This window comes from Trypanosoma cruzi, genomic scaffold (assembly GCF_000209065.1).
Source record: "Trypanosoma cruzi strain CL Brener 1047053517127 genomic scaffold, whole genome shotgun sequence".
Classification (NCBI taxonomy): Eukaryota; Euglenozoa; class Kinetoplastea; order Trypanosomatida; family Trypanosomatidae; genus Trypanosoma; species Trypanosoma cruzi.
The window spans coordinates 219,417-231,639 of record NW_001849549.1 but is presented as its reverse complement, the minus strand read 5'-3'; the positions used below and the strand labels follow the sequence as shown (position 1 = coordinate 231,639).

The 12,223-nt window shown below is 50.4% G+C and overlaps 7 protein-coding genes across 7 annotated transcripts, besides 16 other annotated features; all 7 read left to right on the top strand.

Annotated features, from left to right (window-relative positions):
* Tc00.1047053506959.140 (hypothetical protein, conserved) lies at positions 1-323 on the top strand (the record flags this gene model as incomplete). Its single annotated transcript, XM_809049.1, has 1 exon — positions 1-323. A coding segment is annotated over one exon (323 nt), but the record flags the coding sequence as incomplete, so codon positions are not given.
* Positions 1-7,646: a sequence feature (heterozygous, non-Esmeraldo-like haplotype).
* Positions 398-420: a microsatellite.
* Positions 610-645: a microsatellite.
* Positions 749-772: a microsatellite.
* Positions 852-875: a sequence feature (AT_rich).
* Positions 1,175-1,221: a microsatellite.
* Positions 1,268-1,585, top strand: Tc00.1047053506959.130 (60S ribosomal protein L30, putative; the record flags this gene model as incomplete). The annotated part of the gene is made up of 1 exon (XM_809048.1): positions 1,268-1,585. One exon carries the CDS (start codon positions 1,268-1,270, stop codon positions 1,583-1,585), a length of 318 nt encoding a protein of 105 aa, XP_814141.1.
* Positions 1,854-2,171, top strand: Tc00.1047053506959.120 (60S ribosomal protein L30, putative; the record flags this gene model as incomplete). Its single annotated transcript, XM_809047.1, has 1 exon — positions 1,854-2,171. The coding sequence occupies one exon, from the start codon at positions 1,854-1,856 to the stop codon at positions 2,169-2,171; it is 318 nt and encodes a 105-aa protein (XP_814140.1).
* Positions 2,183-2,204: a sequence feature (AT_rich).
* On the top strand, positions 2,478-4,436 carry Tc00.1047053506959.110 (hypothetical protein, conserved; the record flags this gene model as incomplete). Its single annotated transcript, XM_809046.1, has 1 exon — positions 2,478-4,436. One exon carries the CDS (start codon positions 2,478-2,480, stop codon positions 4,434-4,436), a length of 1,959 nt encoding a protein of 652 aa, XP_814139.1.
* Positions 3,201-3,235: a microsatellite.
* Positions 4,716-4,736: a microsatellite.
* On the top strand, positions 4,764-6,437 carry Tc00.1047053506959.100 (GTP-ase activating protein, putative; the record flags this gene model as incomplete). The annotated part of the gene is made up of 1 exon (XM_809045.1): positions 4,764-6,437. The coding sequence occupies one exon, from the start codon at positions 4,764-4,766 to the stop codon at positions 6,435-6,437; it is 1,674 nt and encodes a 557-aa protein (XP_814138.1).
* Positions 6,770-6,837: a microsatellite.
* Positions 6,873-6,902: a microsatellite.
* Positions 6,983-7,222, top strand: Tc00.1047053506959.94 (hypothetical protein, conserved; the record flags this gene model as incomplete). Its single annotated transcript, XM_809052.1, has 1 exon — positions 6,983-7,222. The coding sequence occupies one exon, from the start codon at positions 6,983-6,985 to the stop codon at positions 7,220-7,222; it is 240 nt and encodes a 79-aa protein (XP_814145.1).
* Tc00.1047053506959.90 (hypothetical protein, conserved) lies at positions 7,645-12,042 on the top strand (the record flags this gene model as incomplete). Its single annotated transcript, XM_809044.1, has 1 exon — positions 7,645-12,042. The coding sequence occupies one exon, from the start codon at positions 7,645-7,647 to the stop codon at positions 12,040-12,042; it is 4,398 nt and encodes a 1,465-aa protein (XP_814137.1).
* Positions 7,647-8,250: a sequence feature (areas merged during assembly that could not be assigned to a particular haplotype. This can correspond to areas where the two haplotypes were merged or to regions with more than two copies in the genome that were merged during assembly.).
* Positions 8,251-8,490: a sequence feature (heterozygous, Esmeraldo-like haplotype).
* Positions 8,491-9,066: a sequence feature (areas not merged during assembly with more than two copies in the genome that could not be assigned to a particular haplotype).
* Positions 9,067-9,144: a sequence feature (haploid, non-Esmeraldo-like haplotype).
* Positions 9,145-12,223: part of a sequence feature (heterozygous, non-Esmeraldo-like haplotype) that runs on past the window's edge.

Below are 12,223 nucleotides of genomic sequence, written 5' to 3'. Positions count from 1 at the left end.
GGCAAAAGGAGTACAAAAGTATGAAACAAGTTGACCCACAGGGCGCAGACGCCCATGACACCATCGTCGTTGAGGCCCGCAATGTCCTTGGCCATCCCGTGCTCCGTAGCGAGTACGACCGCACAGTCTCTGCCTTCTGGAGTAGCAACATCAGCTGCAGTAAGGATTTGACACGGGGTACGGCCACCCTGTCATCGGCGAATTCCTCTCGCTCAATCAACATGGAAGCCACCACCAATACCATGCGTATAGCTAACGGTCCCTCCAGCGCGGATATGATGTCACTTACACAATCGGGACTGCCTGAGGACAGCATCTGGTGAGGGCTGCGAGAGCAATAAGGGAAGGAAAGAAATATTCTCAAAACACAAACACAGAAAAACAAAAAAAAGAAAGGGTGTGTGTGTGTGTGTGTGTGTGGGAAAAACGTTTAGAATGAATTAAAGTAAAGGAAATGTTTAGGCGCAGCTTGTGCGTGTTTTCGTCATGACCTTTTCATGTGCTTAGTTTTTTTCTGACTTGCCTGTGGATTTAGGTGGGTGGGATGCTGGCACGGAGTTGTGGCGTACGGTGCACCATTTGGCGGTTCTTTGAAGGAGACGATGAGCCTTATTTTTATTTATTATTGTTATTGTTATTATTATTCTCCAAATAATGGCGGTGTTTGCATCCCGCATCCTTTTGCCTGAATTTACCTGCACAGTGGTCCCCACCCTTCAGCGCAGCAATATACATGCCACGCAGAGGCAAAAAAAAAAAAAAAAAAAAAAAAGGGAACAGTGAAATGTAGGGAATGGCGACGTTGACGAAGATGTCTTTTAGATCTGTTTTGTATACATACACACACACACAAAAAAAAAAATAATTTATTTTATCTACATGTATTAGATGTTACTCACGCTTTTACCCTTACTAAACACCCCTTGAAAGTAGTCAAGAGGGAAAGCAAAACATACACACGAACAAAGAAAAAAAAGAATAAATAAAAAAATAAGCGCTGGGGAATTCCTGTGGTTTTTTGTTGTTTGTTTGTTCGGGCGTCATTGCTCTGCACATATGCACGAATTGTGTGTAAGTGTGAGAAAGAGAGGAGAGTGAAGTGAGACAAAATTGCCTTGTATTCATGTTTAATGGAACTTTGCCTGCAATATTCTTTCTACACTTTGCAACTGCTTTATTCTTATTGTTATTAGCATTATTGCTATTATTATTATTATTATTTTTGTGTGTGTTAGCCTTTTTCTTTGCATATTTTGCACGCAGCACAATGGCCAAGAAGAACAAGACGAAGGTGGACACGATCAACACCAAGATCCAGCTTGTGATGAAGTCCGGCAAGTATGTGCTTGGAACGAAGCAGACTCTTAAGACCCTGCGCCAGGGCCGCAGCAAGCTTGTCGTGATCTCCAGCAACTGCCCTCCCATCCGCAAGGCAGAGATTGAGTATTACTGCACGCTGAGCAAGACCCCCATGCACCACTACGCTGGAAACAACCTTGACCTCGGAACAGCGTGCGGCCGGCACTTCCGTAGCTGCGTTTTGTCCATCACAGACGTTGGCGACTCTGACATCACCTCCGCGTGAGTGGATGGAAGAAATTCGCGGCATCAAATGAAAGAGGAGGCTCTCTTATTACTGCTTTTCTTTTTTTTTTTCTTTTCTATTGGCTGAGATTTTCAATCTGACGGCCTTTGCATGTTTTTCTCTCTGCCACCGGTACAACTTCTCTTGTCTTTAACTTTACTTTGATCCTTTTTGGTCATCTGTCTCTTCTTCCTTTCTTTTTTTTTTCCCCTCACACTGTATGACTTTATTTTGACACCCCACATGCAGGATCCATCCACGCAGCACAATGGCCAAGAAGAACAAGACGAAGGTGGACACGATCAACACCAAGATCCAGCTTGTGATGAAGTCCGGCAAGTATGTGCTTGGAACGAAGCAGACTCTTAAGACCCTGCGCCAGGGCCGCAGCAAGCTTGTCGTGATCTCCAGCAACTGCCCTCCCATCCGCAAGGCAGAGATTGAGTATTACTGCACGCTGAGCAAGACCCCCATGCACCACTACGCTGGAAACAACCTTGACCTCGGAACAGCGTGCGGCCGGCACTTCCGTAGCTGCGTTTTTTCCATCACAGACGTTGGTGACTCTGACATCACCTCCGCGTGAGTGGATGGAAGAAAAAAATATTTTTTTTTTTTTCTTTGGTAAGCAGGGATCTCAAACGTTGCATTTATTTATTTCGTTCATGTTTTTCATCATTTTTCCAATACTTTTTTTCTGTGTGGGTGAGTGGGGGGTTGGCTATTACAGAGTCTTGTTGTGTGCGGATTTTTTCATATGTGTATTTATGTACGTAAGTTGAGTTCACATCTTGTGGCTTCTTTTTTTTTTTTTTTTTTGTGTGTGTGGGGGGGGTGAGTGGTCTGACTTTCGTTTGCGCGGGGATCTAAGCACGACAGTTCTCTAACAGCGATGCAGGGGTCTTCTCTCAGTCGCCGCGTTCGCGTAGGAGGAGTCGAGCCGGAGGACGCTGTGTTGCGGGCGGAGCTGTTTCGTACGTTTGCAAGCTACGGTGTCATTGAAGAGGCGTGCTTTGAGGAGGATCGTGCCTTTCACAGCGGCGCAGCCATTATTCAGTTCCAGCGAATTTCCGCCTCGGAAAAGTTGCAAAACGACGTTGAGGAAACAGGGCGGCGGTGGTTTCTTAGCTTTCTCCCACCTATTGTTCATGTCGGGGCGGAATTGCTTGTGACGTCTCCGAAGGCCATTGACACGTCGTACTTGCGCTCACTCGTCGGGGAGGGTGTGAAAATCGAGGAGAAGTTATTATCTTTTCCAGGAGCCAAACGCATTGGATCGACAACTGCTGATGAGGGAGCAGTGGATTATGGAAGCAAAAATGCTGGGGCCAGAGATGTCTTTATTAAGGCATTGTCGTCTGTCCGAGCCCACGCCATTGGTCGGTTTGCTGTGTTGATGCAATTTGCCACCGTCCATGACGCGAACGAGTTTCTCACCACTCATCAGATGCCTTTTTTGACATCCAATGAAATGTATGTGGTGCATGTGGGGCCCGACGCGGCGCTTCAGCATGCCTTGAAGCACATTCTACTAACACGGCGATCGACGAAGGATGTGGCGAGGGGAAGCGTGTTGCGTGGGTTCGTCCTTCCACAGCACCAGAGCGGCAATATCGGTGGTAGTGGTGGTGGTGGTGGTGGTGGTGGTGGCAATCGTATGATCAAATGCGAGGTAGACGCCGGACTGATACGGAAAGGCCGACCGGTTTTTCTGCAGACACAAACCAACTTTGTCAAGGTGTCTCCCTGGGACATTGTTGAGGTGCGACTGACATCCGCTGATGGTGAGGCAAGCGAGAACCTTGAGGCGGAGTTGCGCGGTGTTGTAAACGCAGCAGCTGACACTGCTGAGGCACAAAAGCCTACAGTCCTTTTTCAGCGATTACGACAAGCGGGTGTCTCCTCTTCTTCCTCTTCGTCGATTTCTACCGCTGCGAGTTCCAAGAAGGCTCTCGCCGGGAAACTCTATCAGGCGTTGCACGCACGGAAGACAGAGCCAGACAATGCGGGAGAGCAGCTGCACAGCTTTCCACAAGGACTTCATGCCTTTTCCGTGGTGTCTGTCTGCATCCAACGAGTAGGGGACGACGGATTGTACGCGCGGACGATATTGCCGCCACACGCGACGTCGAATACGCCGTCTCGCGAATGGCCGGTATTTGTACCCTCCATTTTTGTTCCCTGTGAAGGTGGCATGGGCTGGAAGGACTTTGCCGTTCCCGGGGAACGTATGACAGTGACACTCCTGTACGCCACAGCAGTCGGCGGTAGTGAAGCGGCCTTGCGACTTGTTGCTTCAAAACGTGAGGCAGATATGCGGCGTGCGTCTGCCTTTTTTGTGTCAGCTGCGACCCCTGGTGCGAAGGATGGGGCAGGAGGCGGTTTTAACGACACGAAGACCCTATCCGTGGGCACTTCATTTAGCGGAATTCGTGCCGTTTGGCTTCCTCGCACGCCCAGCACGGAGAATCCGGTGTACATTCTTCTGCCGTCATCGTCATCACCTTCGGTGTTGTTCACGATCACCGTCCTCATGCACGCCACCGAGAGTCCTACGGATCACCAGACGCCCGAGACAATGACGATGGATGCGGGATTACACCCCTTTGTCATTGCTAGCATTGTGAACAGCGATCGTCTTGGTCACTATGCGGTGGCGGTGGAGGAAGCGGTGTATCGTCAGATGGAGGCTGAGCGGCGTGCCGCAGAGATCCAGAAGGAATCCGAGCAGGATGCGATGCTGCAACGCATAATGACGGAGGTGTTTTCGAACGGCGCATCCGTCCCAGCAGGAGACGGGGACAACTCCGCGCAGGGCCGCAAGCGTCCGCGTTATTCCCAGGAGGAGTAATGCCTTTAAAAGTTCTAAAGGCGCAGGAACTCACTCCCAGCTGGCAAATAATAAAAAAAAGGAAAGAAGAAACAAACACATACCTTAAGACTTTCACCAATTTTTTTATATGAGATGCGGTTTGTGCTCCACGAATTATTTTTTCTTTTTTTTTGTATATGTGGCCGCCATAATTCTTTTTTATTTCTGAAGGATCCTAAACACAGGGGTCATTCTAATTTCTTCACCAACAACAATTGACCCGTAAAGTCCTCTGCTCTTCACGTGTGGTTTTCTGTAAAATAAATAAATAAATAAATAGGTACATATACAGTTGCCTGCAAAGGAATGATGGAGGCGACTCTAGAAACACTGTTGCTTTCGGGGGCAGTTTCGTGCCGGTTTATTTGGCGTAAGCGACAAAAAGTCATGCGGACAATTGAGATTCACACGGATGGCGTGCTTTACTGCTTTGATGAACCCAAAGATTCCATGGCGAAAAATCTAAGGGAGCGGTTATACCTTTTTGGTTCGCGTGTGGTGGACTGTGGCACGCACCGTGGCCGCCTTTGTTTTGGTTTGGAGCTTGCGGACGCTTCGAGTGTGGAACAACTGCGTCCTTCTGGCCTTTTTACCTCGTTACGGACATCCGCCCCGGTAAGTCCATTGAAGAATGAGGGATCTTTGAGCAAGATATTTGTAGCTTTTTTCTTTGTTGGCAATAAACTACTTAAGTGGAGGTTTATTCATCTCCTGCGCCTTGCGTCGTCAGCTTCGCCACCATTTTTGGCACTGCAACAGCAAGAGCCGAACTTGGCGCTTTCCGCAAGCTGCGGATCTCATGAAAACGACGACAGCAGGGGCATATATCGAATACTAGAGCGTCCGCCGAGAATTATTGACGTGACGGGCGACGGCCCGCTGGAGATGCATGAGGTGGAACAGCTGGAGGACGTCCTGCGTCTGTATGAGGAAAATAAGCGGTTAAAACAAGAAGAGGAAGAGAATAATGACGAAGAGGAGAGTCTCCGTGAATCCGTAGTGACTTGTGACGATGATAAGATGGAGGTGCCCGAGCGCCTCATGCAATCGCCCCTCTACGCGCCCTGTATTGCGGATAGGCCGTCGAACCAGATATGTGCCGATTGTGGTGAAAAGTGGCCCACATGGGCCGTACTGGGGCCATTTGGTTGCTTTGTTTGTATTCATTGTGTCGGCGTACACCGACAACTTAGGCCGCATTGCTGTCGCGAAGTGCAATTGGACAATTGGGACGCAGCAGAGATTGATTTTATGGCCAAACGTGGTAACGACATTGTGAATGACGAACTTGAGTATGCTGGATTTTTTTTAGGCAGCGGAGTTGCTGTATACAAGCCGGTGGGTAGTTCCTCCCGGCGTGAGGTGCGGGAAGAGTACATCACGTTGAAGTATGAAGGAGCCTTTACGAGGGAACGTAATCCACATGTTCTACAGGCCATGCTACCGCCACCCGATCGAGACGTGCAGGGTCATTTGGACATATCAAAGCACGGGGCCCTGAATCATGATGGCCCGCCGCAGTATATCGGTGTGGCGTATATAAATGTTCGTGAGGTGGAGGGTATCCGCAGCAGCGGTGCCGTGTTATCGCTTACGAACGGGTTCCAAGAGGTGCGTAGTCGTGCCGGTGTGGTTCCTAGCGGTCCTGCTAAGAACAACCCTTGCCATGCATGTACGTGTTGGGAGGAATCCTTTCAGCTGGGTGTGTACAGTGTCACTGCCCCGCTCTTCATGGCGCTGTACACTAGCGGCGATGAGTTACTTGGAGCCGCGGAGTGGCGACTTCCCGATGGTGTTGCCCTTCCCGGTTCTGAGCCCCAACTTGTGAAGGTGCCGTTGTTTTGGTGTTTGCCTGCGGAGGGATCTACGTGGCCAACCTTCAATCCCTTTGGCGGGGGACGTCGTCACCGGAAGCGGGGCGCTGAAAAGTGGCACCAACCGCTGTTGTACATCACCGTCTCGTTTGCTCATTTCGGATAATTCCCTCCCCCCGCCCGACTGGCCTCTCACAGTCACGCTTTTCTGCGCGAGGTGTGGGTGTAGATGGTGGGGTGTGCTAACGGGTGATCTAGTGTACATGTCTCGGATGGGTTTGAAGGAATTTTGCATTTGGGCTTAATGAGAAGGAGGGAACAAACAGCGGAGAAAAAAGGAAATAAAAACGATAAAAGCAACGACAACTGTCTCGGGGTACTGTGAAACTGAAACTGAAACGTTTGGTGGTGAAATGAAACATGCCCATGATGAGGAGTTTCTTTTTTTTTTTTTTGGTATATTCCTCTAATTCATTGCCCCTTATTTTATATAGATTTTATATTATATATATATATATATATATATATATATATATATATATATATATATATATATATATATATATTTTCTGTAGAAGAACGGTTTCTCATTTTGCGACACAAAAAAGAAGAAAAGAAAAGGAAAGGAAAGCAAGATTTTTTCTGCCACTATTAATACGCGATAACAAGGAAAGGATAAGAAAGTGAAACTACATACATACACAAATTCATATGTTCTTGACGCCAAAGGTACTACCACTTTGGGTGCTCATCGTCACCACACTGACGTTCTACACACTTCGTGCGAATGACCCAGTCAATCTGACACAATATCAAGATAAGTTGTACGGTGTGCCGCTTTCGACGGTGTGTCTTTTGCCGCTTCTGCCGATTTGTGTGTGGGGGTGCTACGAGGTCATCCGCACGGTGGGACCGAAAGGCTCAAGTGTGGCCATTGAGGTCTACGACTGAGATCGGTCACGATGGCGCCGCTTATCCAACGACGGGGTTGGCACAAGTGAAATCAGGGCGACAGAAAAAAAAAAAACGATGGGGTCACGTGGGTCTGTGCATTGCACTTGGTTGTGTGCGTACGAAACAAAACGACGGTTTCCCTTCTTGCAACAAGATAACGGTCTATTTCCTTTTCCAACGGAATATATATATATATATATCCTTTTTTTCCCTTCACTCCCTATATATTCTTAGAGTATAGCTTGACCACATAGTCGGTGGAAGAAATTTGTGGAACCGCCTTCGGCGGCACGGAGGGAAAACAAAGGAAAAAGAGATAGAAAGCACCGGAGGTAAAGTGCGCAAGGCAGCAACAGCAGCAGGGTTTTTGGTTTCTTTTTCTGTGAGTGATCTTATAGGCACTTGTAACACCGTGCAAAATGCGTCGTGTCTGGCGCACTATGATTGCAGCAACCAGCTGGCACGCCAGGGGTCGAATGCGAATTATATATGAGTCCCATCTACAACTTCAGAGGGCACGGTCGGCGTCATCTGCGCCACCAAAGGCTGCACCTGCTGCACCGGAACCACCAAGGACTGCACCTGCTGCACCGGAACCACCAAGGGCTGCACCTGCTGCACCAGAACCACCAAGGACTGCACCTGCTGCACCAGAACCACCAAAGGCTGCACCTGCTGCACCGGAACCACCAAGGACTGCACCTGCTGCACCGGAACCACCAAGGGCTGCACCTGCTGCACCGGAACCACCAAGGGCTGCACCTGCTGCACCGGAACCACCAAGGACCGCACCTGCTGCACCGGAACCACCAAGGACCGCACCTGCTGCACCAGAACCACCAAGGGCTGCACCTGCTGCACCAGAACCACCAAGGACTGCACCTGCTGCACCGGAACCACCAAGGACTGCACCTGCTGCACCAGAACCACCAAGGACTGCACCTGCTGCACCAGAACCACCAAGGGCTGCACCTGCTGCACCGGAACCACCAAGGGCTGCACCTGCTGCACCGGAACCACCAAGGGCTGCACCTGCTGCACCGGAACCACCAAGGGCTGCACCTGCTGCACCGGAACCACCAAGGGCTGCACCTGCTGCACCGGAACCACCAAGGACTGCACCTGCTGCACCGGAACCACCAAGGGCTGCACCTGCTGCACCGGAACCACCAAGGACTGCACCTGCTGCACCGGAACCACCAAGGGCTGCACCTGCTGCACCGGAACCACCAAGGGCTGCACCTGCTGCACCGGTACCACCAAGGACTGCACCTGCTGCACCGGAACCACCAAGGGCTGCACCTGCTGCACCGGAACCACCAAGGACTGCACCTGCTGCACCGGAACCACCAAAGGCTGCACCTGCTGCACCGGAACCACCAAGGGCTGCACCTGCTGCACCAGAACCACCAAGGGCTGCACCTGCTGCACCAGAACCACCAAGGGCTGCACCTGCTGCACCGGAACCACCAAGGGCTGCACCTGCTGCACCGGAACCACCAAGGACTGCACCTGCTGCACCGGAACCACCAAGGGCTGCACCTGCTGCACCGGAACCACCAAGGACTGCACCTGCTGCACCGGAACCACCAAGGGCTGCACCTGCTGCACCGGAACCACCAAGGACTGCACCTGCTGCACCGGAACCACCAAGGACTGCACCTGCTGCACCGGAACCACCAAGGACTGCACCTGCTGCACCGGTACCACCAAGGGCTGCACCTTCTGCACCAGAACCACCAAGGACTGCACCTGCTGCACCGGAACCACCAAGGGCTGCACCTGCTGCACCAGAACCACCAAGGGCTGCACCTGCTGCACCGGAACCACCAAGGACAGCATCTTCTTCGTCGTTTGTCTCAGCGCGTAAGAATGTTCGTTTGGGTACTGAGGATAATAAAATACGTGGTTATAGGAAGCGTGGCGGAGAACGTGAGGACCGTCATCCGAGTAAGCGTGGTGAGTCCTTTCAATTCAAGGGTAAACCCACCGGCTCTGGGGCAAAAGTGGGAAGTAAACGCCTTTCTCTTAATGATATTATTGATGATTTGGGAGAAATAAAGGTGGTGTTTGCGCAGCGTGGGACCGATAAGCCTTCTCACACTGCGTCTCCTCCCTCACCACCTATTGCGCCTTCGGCACCATTACCGCCATCACCTACTCCATCACTACCGCAACAGACATTGCCCTCTTTCAGTGCACCCATTCCATCTACAGGTGGAACTGGCGAGAGTCTTTTTTCAGCTCCCGTCGGCACCTCACAGGAAGGTGAGGATGATATTTTTTTCACCATTGCACCACGGACGTCAGAGGAAGGTTTTCAGGGAAGGACGTGGCCCAAAAGCGTTGGCTTCTCAGTGGATGAAGAAATTGAAACTGCGCGTGCAACACGTCCACTTGTGCCTTCTCCTGATGTTGCACAGGAAACAAATGCGAAACTGAGGCTAAACGTTGTGAATGATGACGAACAGTCCATGGCTGATATGGAGTTTGACAAGAATAAGTTGAATCCGCTACCTCATAAGGAGGCTGCGGAGATTGGGCGGCATGAAATTCCAGACGTTGTCAGTGAACGGGCGGACTTTACACAGCCAATGCCAACGAAGGACAGTTCTAAAAATAATGAAAAAACAGAGCATTCCACGACGACAGCTTCCTTGAAACCGATGGAGGAATCATCATCATTTCCACTAAATGAAACTGCAACTCCGTCACCAAGGAATGCGGCAACAAAGATGCCAGTGGAACGACCACCGTTGGCTCCATGGATGCCAAGCGTTAGGCCGGAGGATGGAGAAGACGCGTCTTGCGCGAAAGTGTCTTTTAAGAACGATGGGTCACCGGTAACAACCATCCTGTTAGAGACCCAACCAACAAATATCATGTCGCTTGTGAAGTTTTTGCATCGGACAATTACACTCATTGAAAATCAACACATAGCTCCTGGTAAGAAGACGGAAGTACTGTTCACGACTTTCCCTACGCTAGGTTTCTTTAACGCCAAACATGGCCCGTTGGAGTTGACGTCGGGTGAGCGTGTGGAGTTGCTTCGGGCCAAGGAAAGTCTTTTTGCACGCATGGAAAATGCTTCGAAACAAATTCATTTTGTTGCAAATGTTCATGGAGGTGCTATTGAAGACTTTGGAGCGGAATTGTTTTTGGCGTGTCATCACCGTGTGTTGCTGGATCCCGCCCAGGCAACTTTTGGGTTTCCATCGATTAAAGTAGGGGATTTTCCTGCAGCAAGCACCGTGCGCCGGCTAAGCTGCTTTTTTGGTTCACAGCGCACTATTGAGATGGCACCGAGATTCCATGAATACAGTGTGGAGAGCATCATGGATGTTGGCCTTCTGGAAGGTCATTCCTCCCCGCCTGCTCCCTCGTTTCTTCTCCGTCTTGAGTGCGCCATGCTCGAGTTTCTTTCCAGAGCCACACAGAAAGAACTGCTGCTCCGCAAATTGTTTTTCACCAGTGGCTTTGATACATCTGCAGTCCTGGTGAGTCCCAACCCACTGTTGAAAGCGTGGGGACGGTATGCTATGGCCGCCATCGTGCAGGGGAAATGTGCTACTAACAATGATGGCAAAGCAGTGCGTACACAGGAAATGAGGTCTGAGAGTATCTTTAGTGAGATGTTATACACCACTCCTGCGATAAACGCAGCCAATGTGTGCAGTTTAGGATGTGAAATGAAGCGCCGTGCTCTTCCCTCGTTGCCCAGTCGGCGCTTTGTAACATTTCGTGGAGAGGAGATGCAGCAGTGGGATGAAAAAATGAAAGCATTGTCCTCCGCAAAGGATGACTGCGCGGCAGTATTACTGGACTGCTCACAGAGGTTTATTAATGCCACCGCACAGATTGTAGCTTCCCACCAAGACATTTTGGTGAATGTCAATGTGGTCCTTATTGGCGAGGAGCACGTTGCTCGTCCTATTATCTCAACGCTACCATGCAGCGTTGTTGTATCATGTGCCTCACCCTATCGTGTTTCTGCTCTTGGACGACTGCAGGAAGTTCGTGTCTTTGCTCAGGATAGCTGCTCATCAGAGGCCTCTGAGACCGCCTTGAATGCGGCGCTCACGTATTTGCAGACTCAAGACAGCCCTTATGTTGTGAGCCGTGGATCTTCTTCTAAACGGCTTATTGCGGCTTTAGCGACGGAGGCTTGTCGACTCACTCAGCACTGTGATGTGGCGTGCATTGAGCGCGTGGCTACGGATGTGCTTGGCCTATTCGTAGGACCTTTTCATCTGATTGACTACTTTGGCCCAGCAATGGTTATTCGAATGCTGGAAGAGACAAACAACATGAACACACAGGGCAATCCATTGCTGGTTGACTTGCTTCCTGCCATTGCTCACCACGCACTTAATGGCATGCTTAACGATGGATACTTGGGTGTCGATTCACGTCGTGGGGGCTTTTTCTCGTATCGTGAGGACGGCACGGCAATCGCACCGAACGCCGAGGTGTTACGCCGTTACTTTTCTCGCCCTTTGTCTGACACCGAGGTGGCGGATCGACTGCTTGCGGTAGTGGTCAATGAATGTTGCGAGATGATATTGTCCGGTTGTGTGCGGAGTGCCACGGACGCAAATGTCTTGACGATTGCCGCAATCGGTTTTCGTGAGACGACTGGCGGCGCTCTTGCATTGGCGGATAAAGCCGGCATTTCTGCACTTGTGCAGAAAATGGAGGAACTGTCAAACTGGCACGGCCCACACTTGCGTCCCTCGTCACTGCTGAAATGCATGGCACATTCCAAAGTGTCATTTGCCTCATTGTCTGATGCAATGATCCAATCCGCACGCATGTGATGTTTGTTTTGGCCCCCATCGAGTGCGGCAGGTGTTTCAATGGCGTCTTGTTTTTTTCTTCTTTTTGCATGTTTGGGGTGAGGAATAGCGCAATGTTCTTTTGTCTGTTTATTTGTTTTCCTGTGTTAGTTTTTGTGTTCAGTTGTACAATGTGTTGACGTTTGCGGCAAAATGTGTTGCA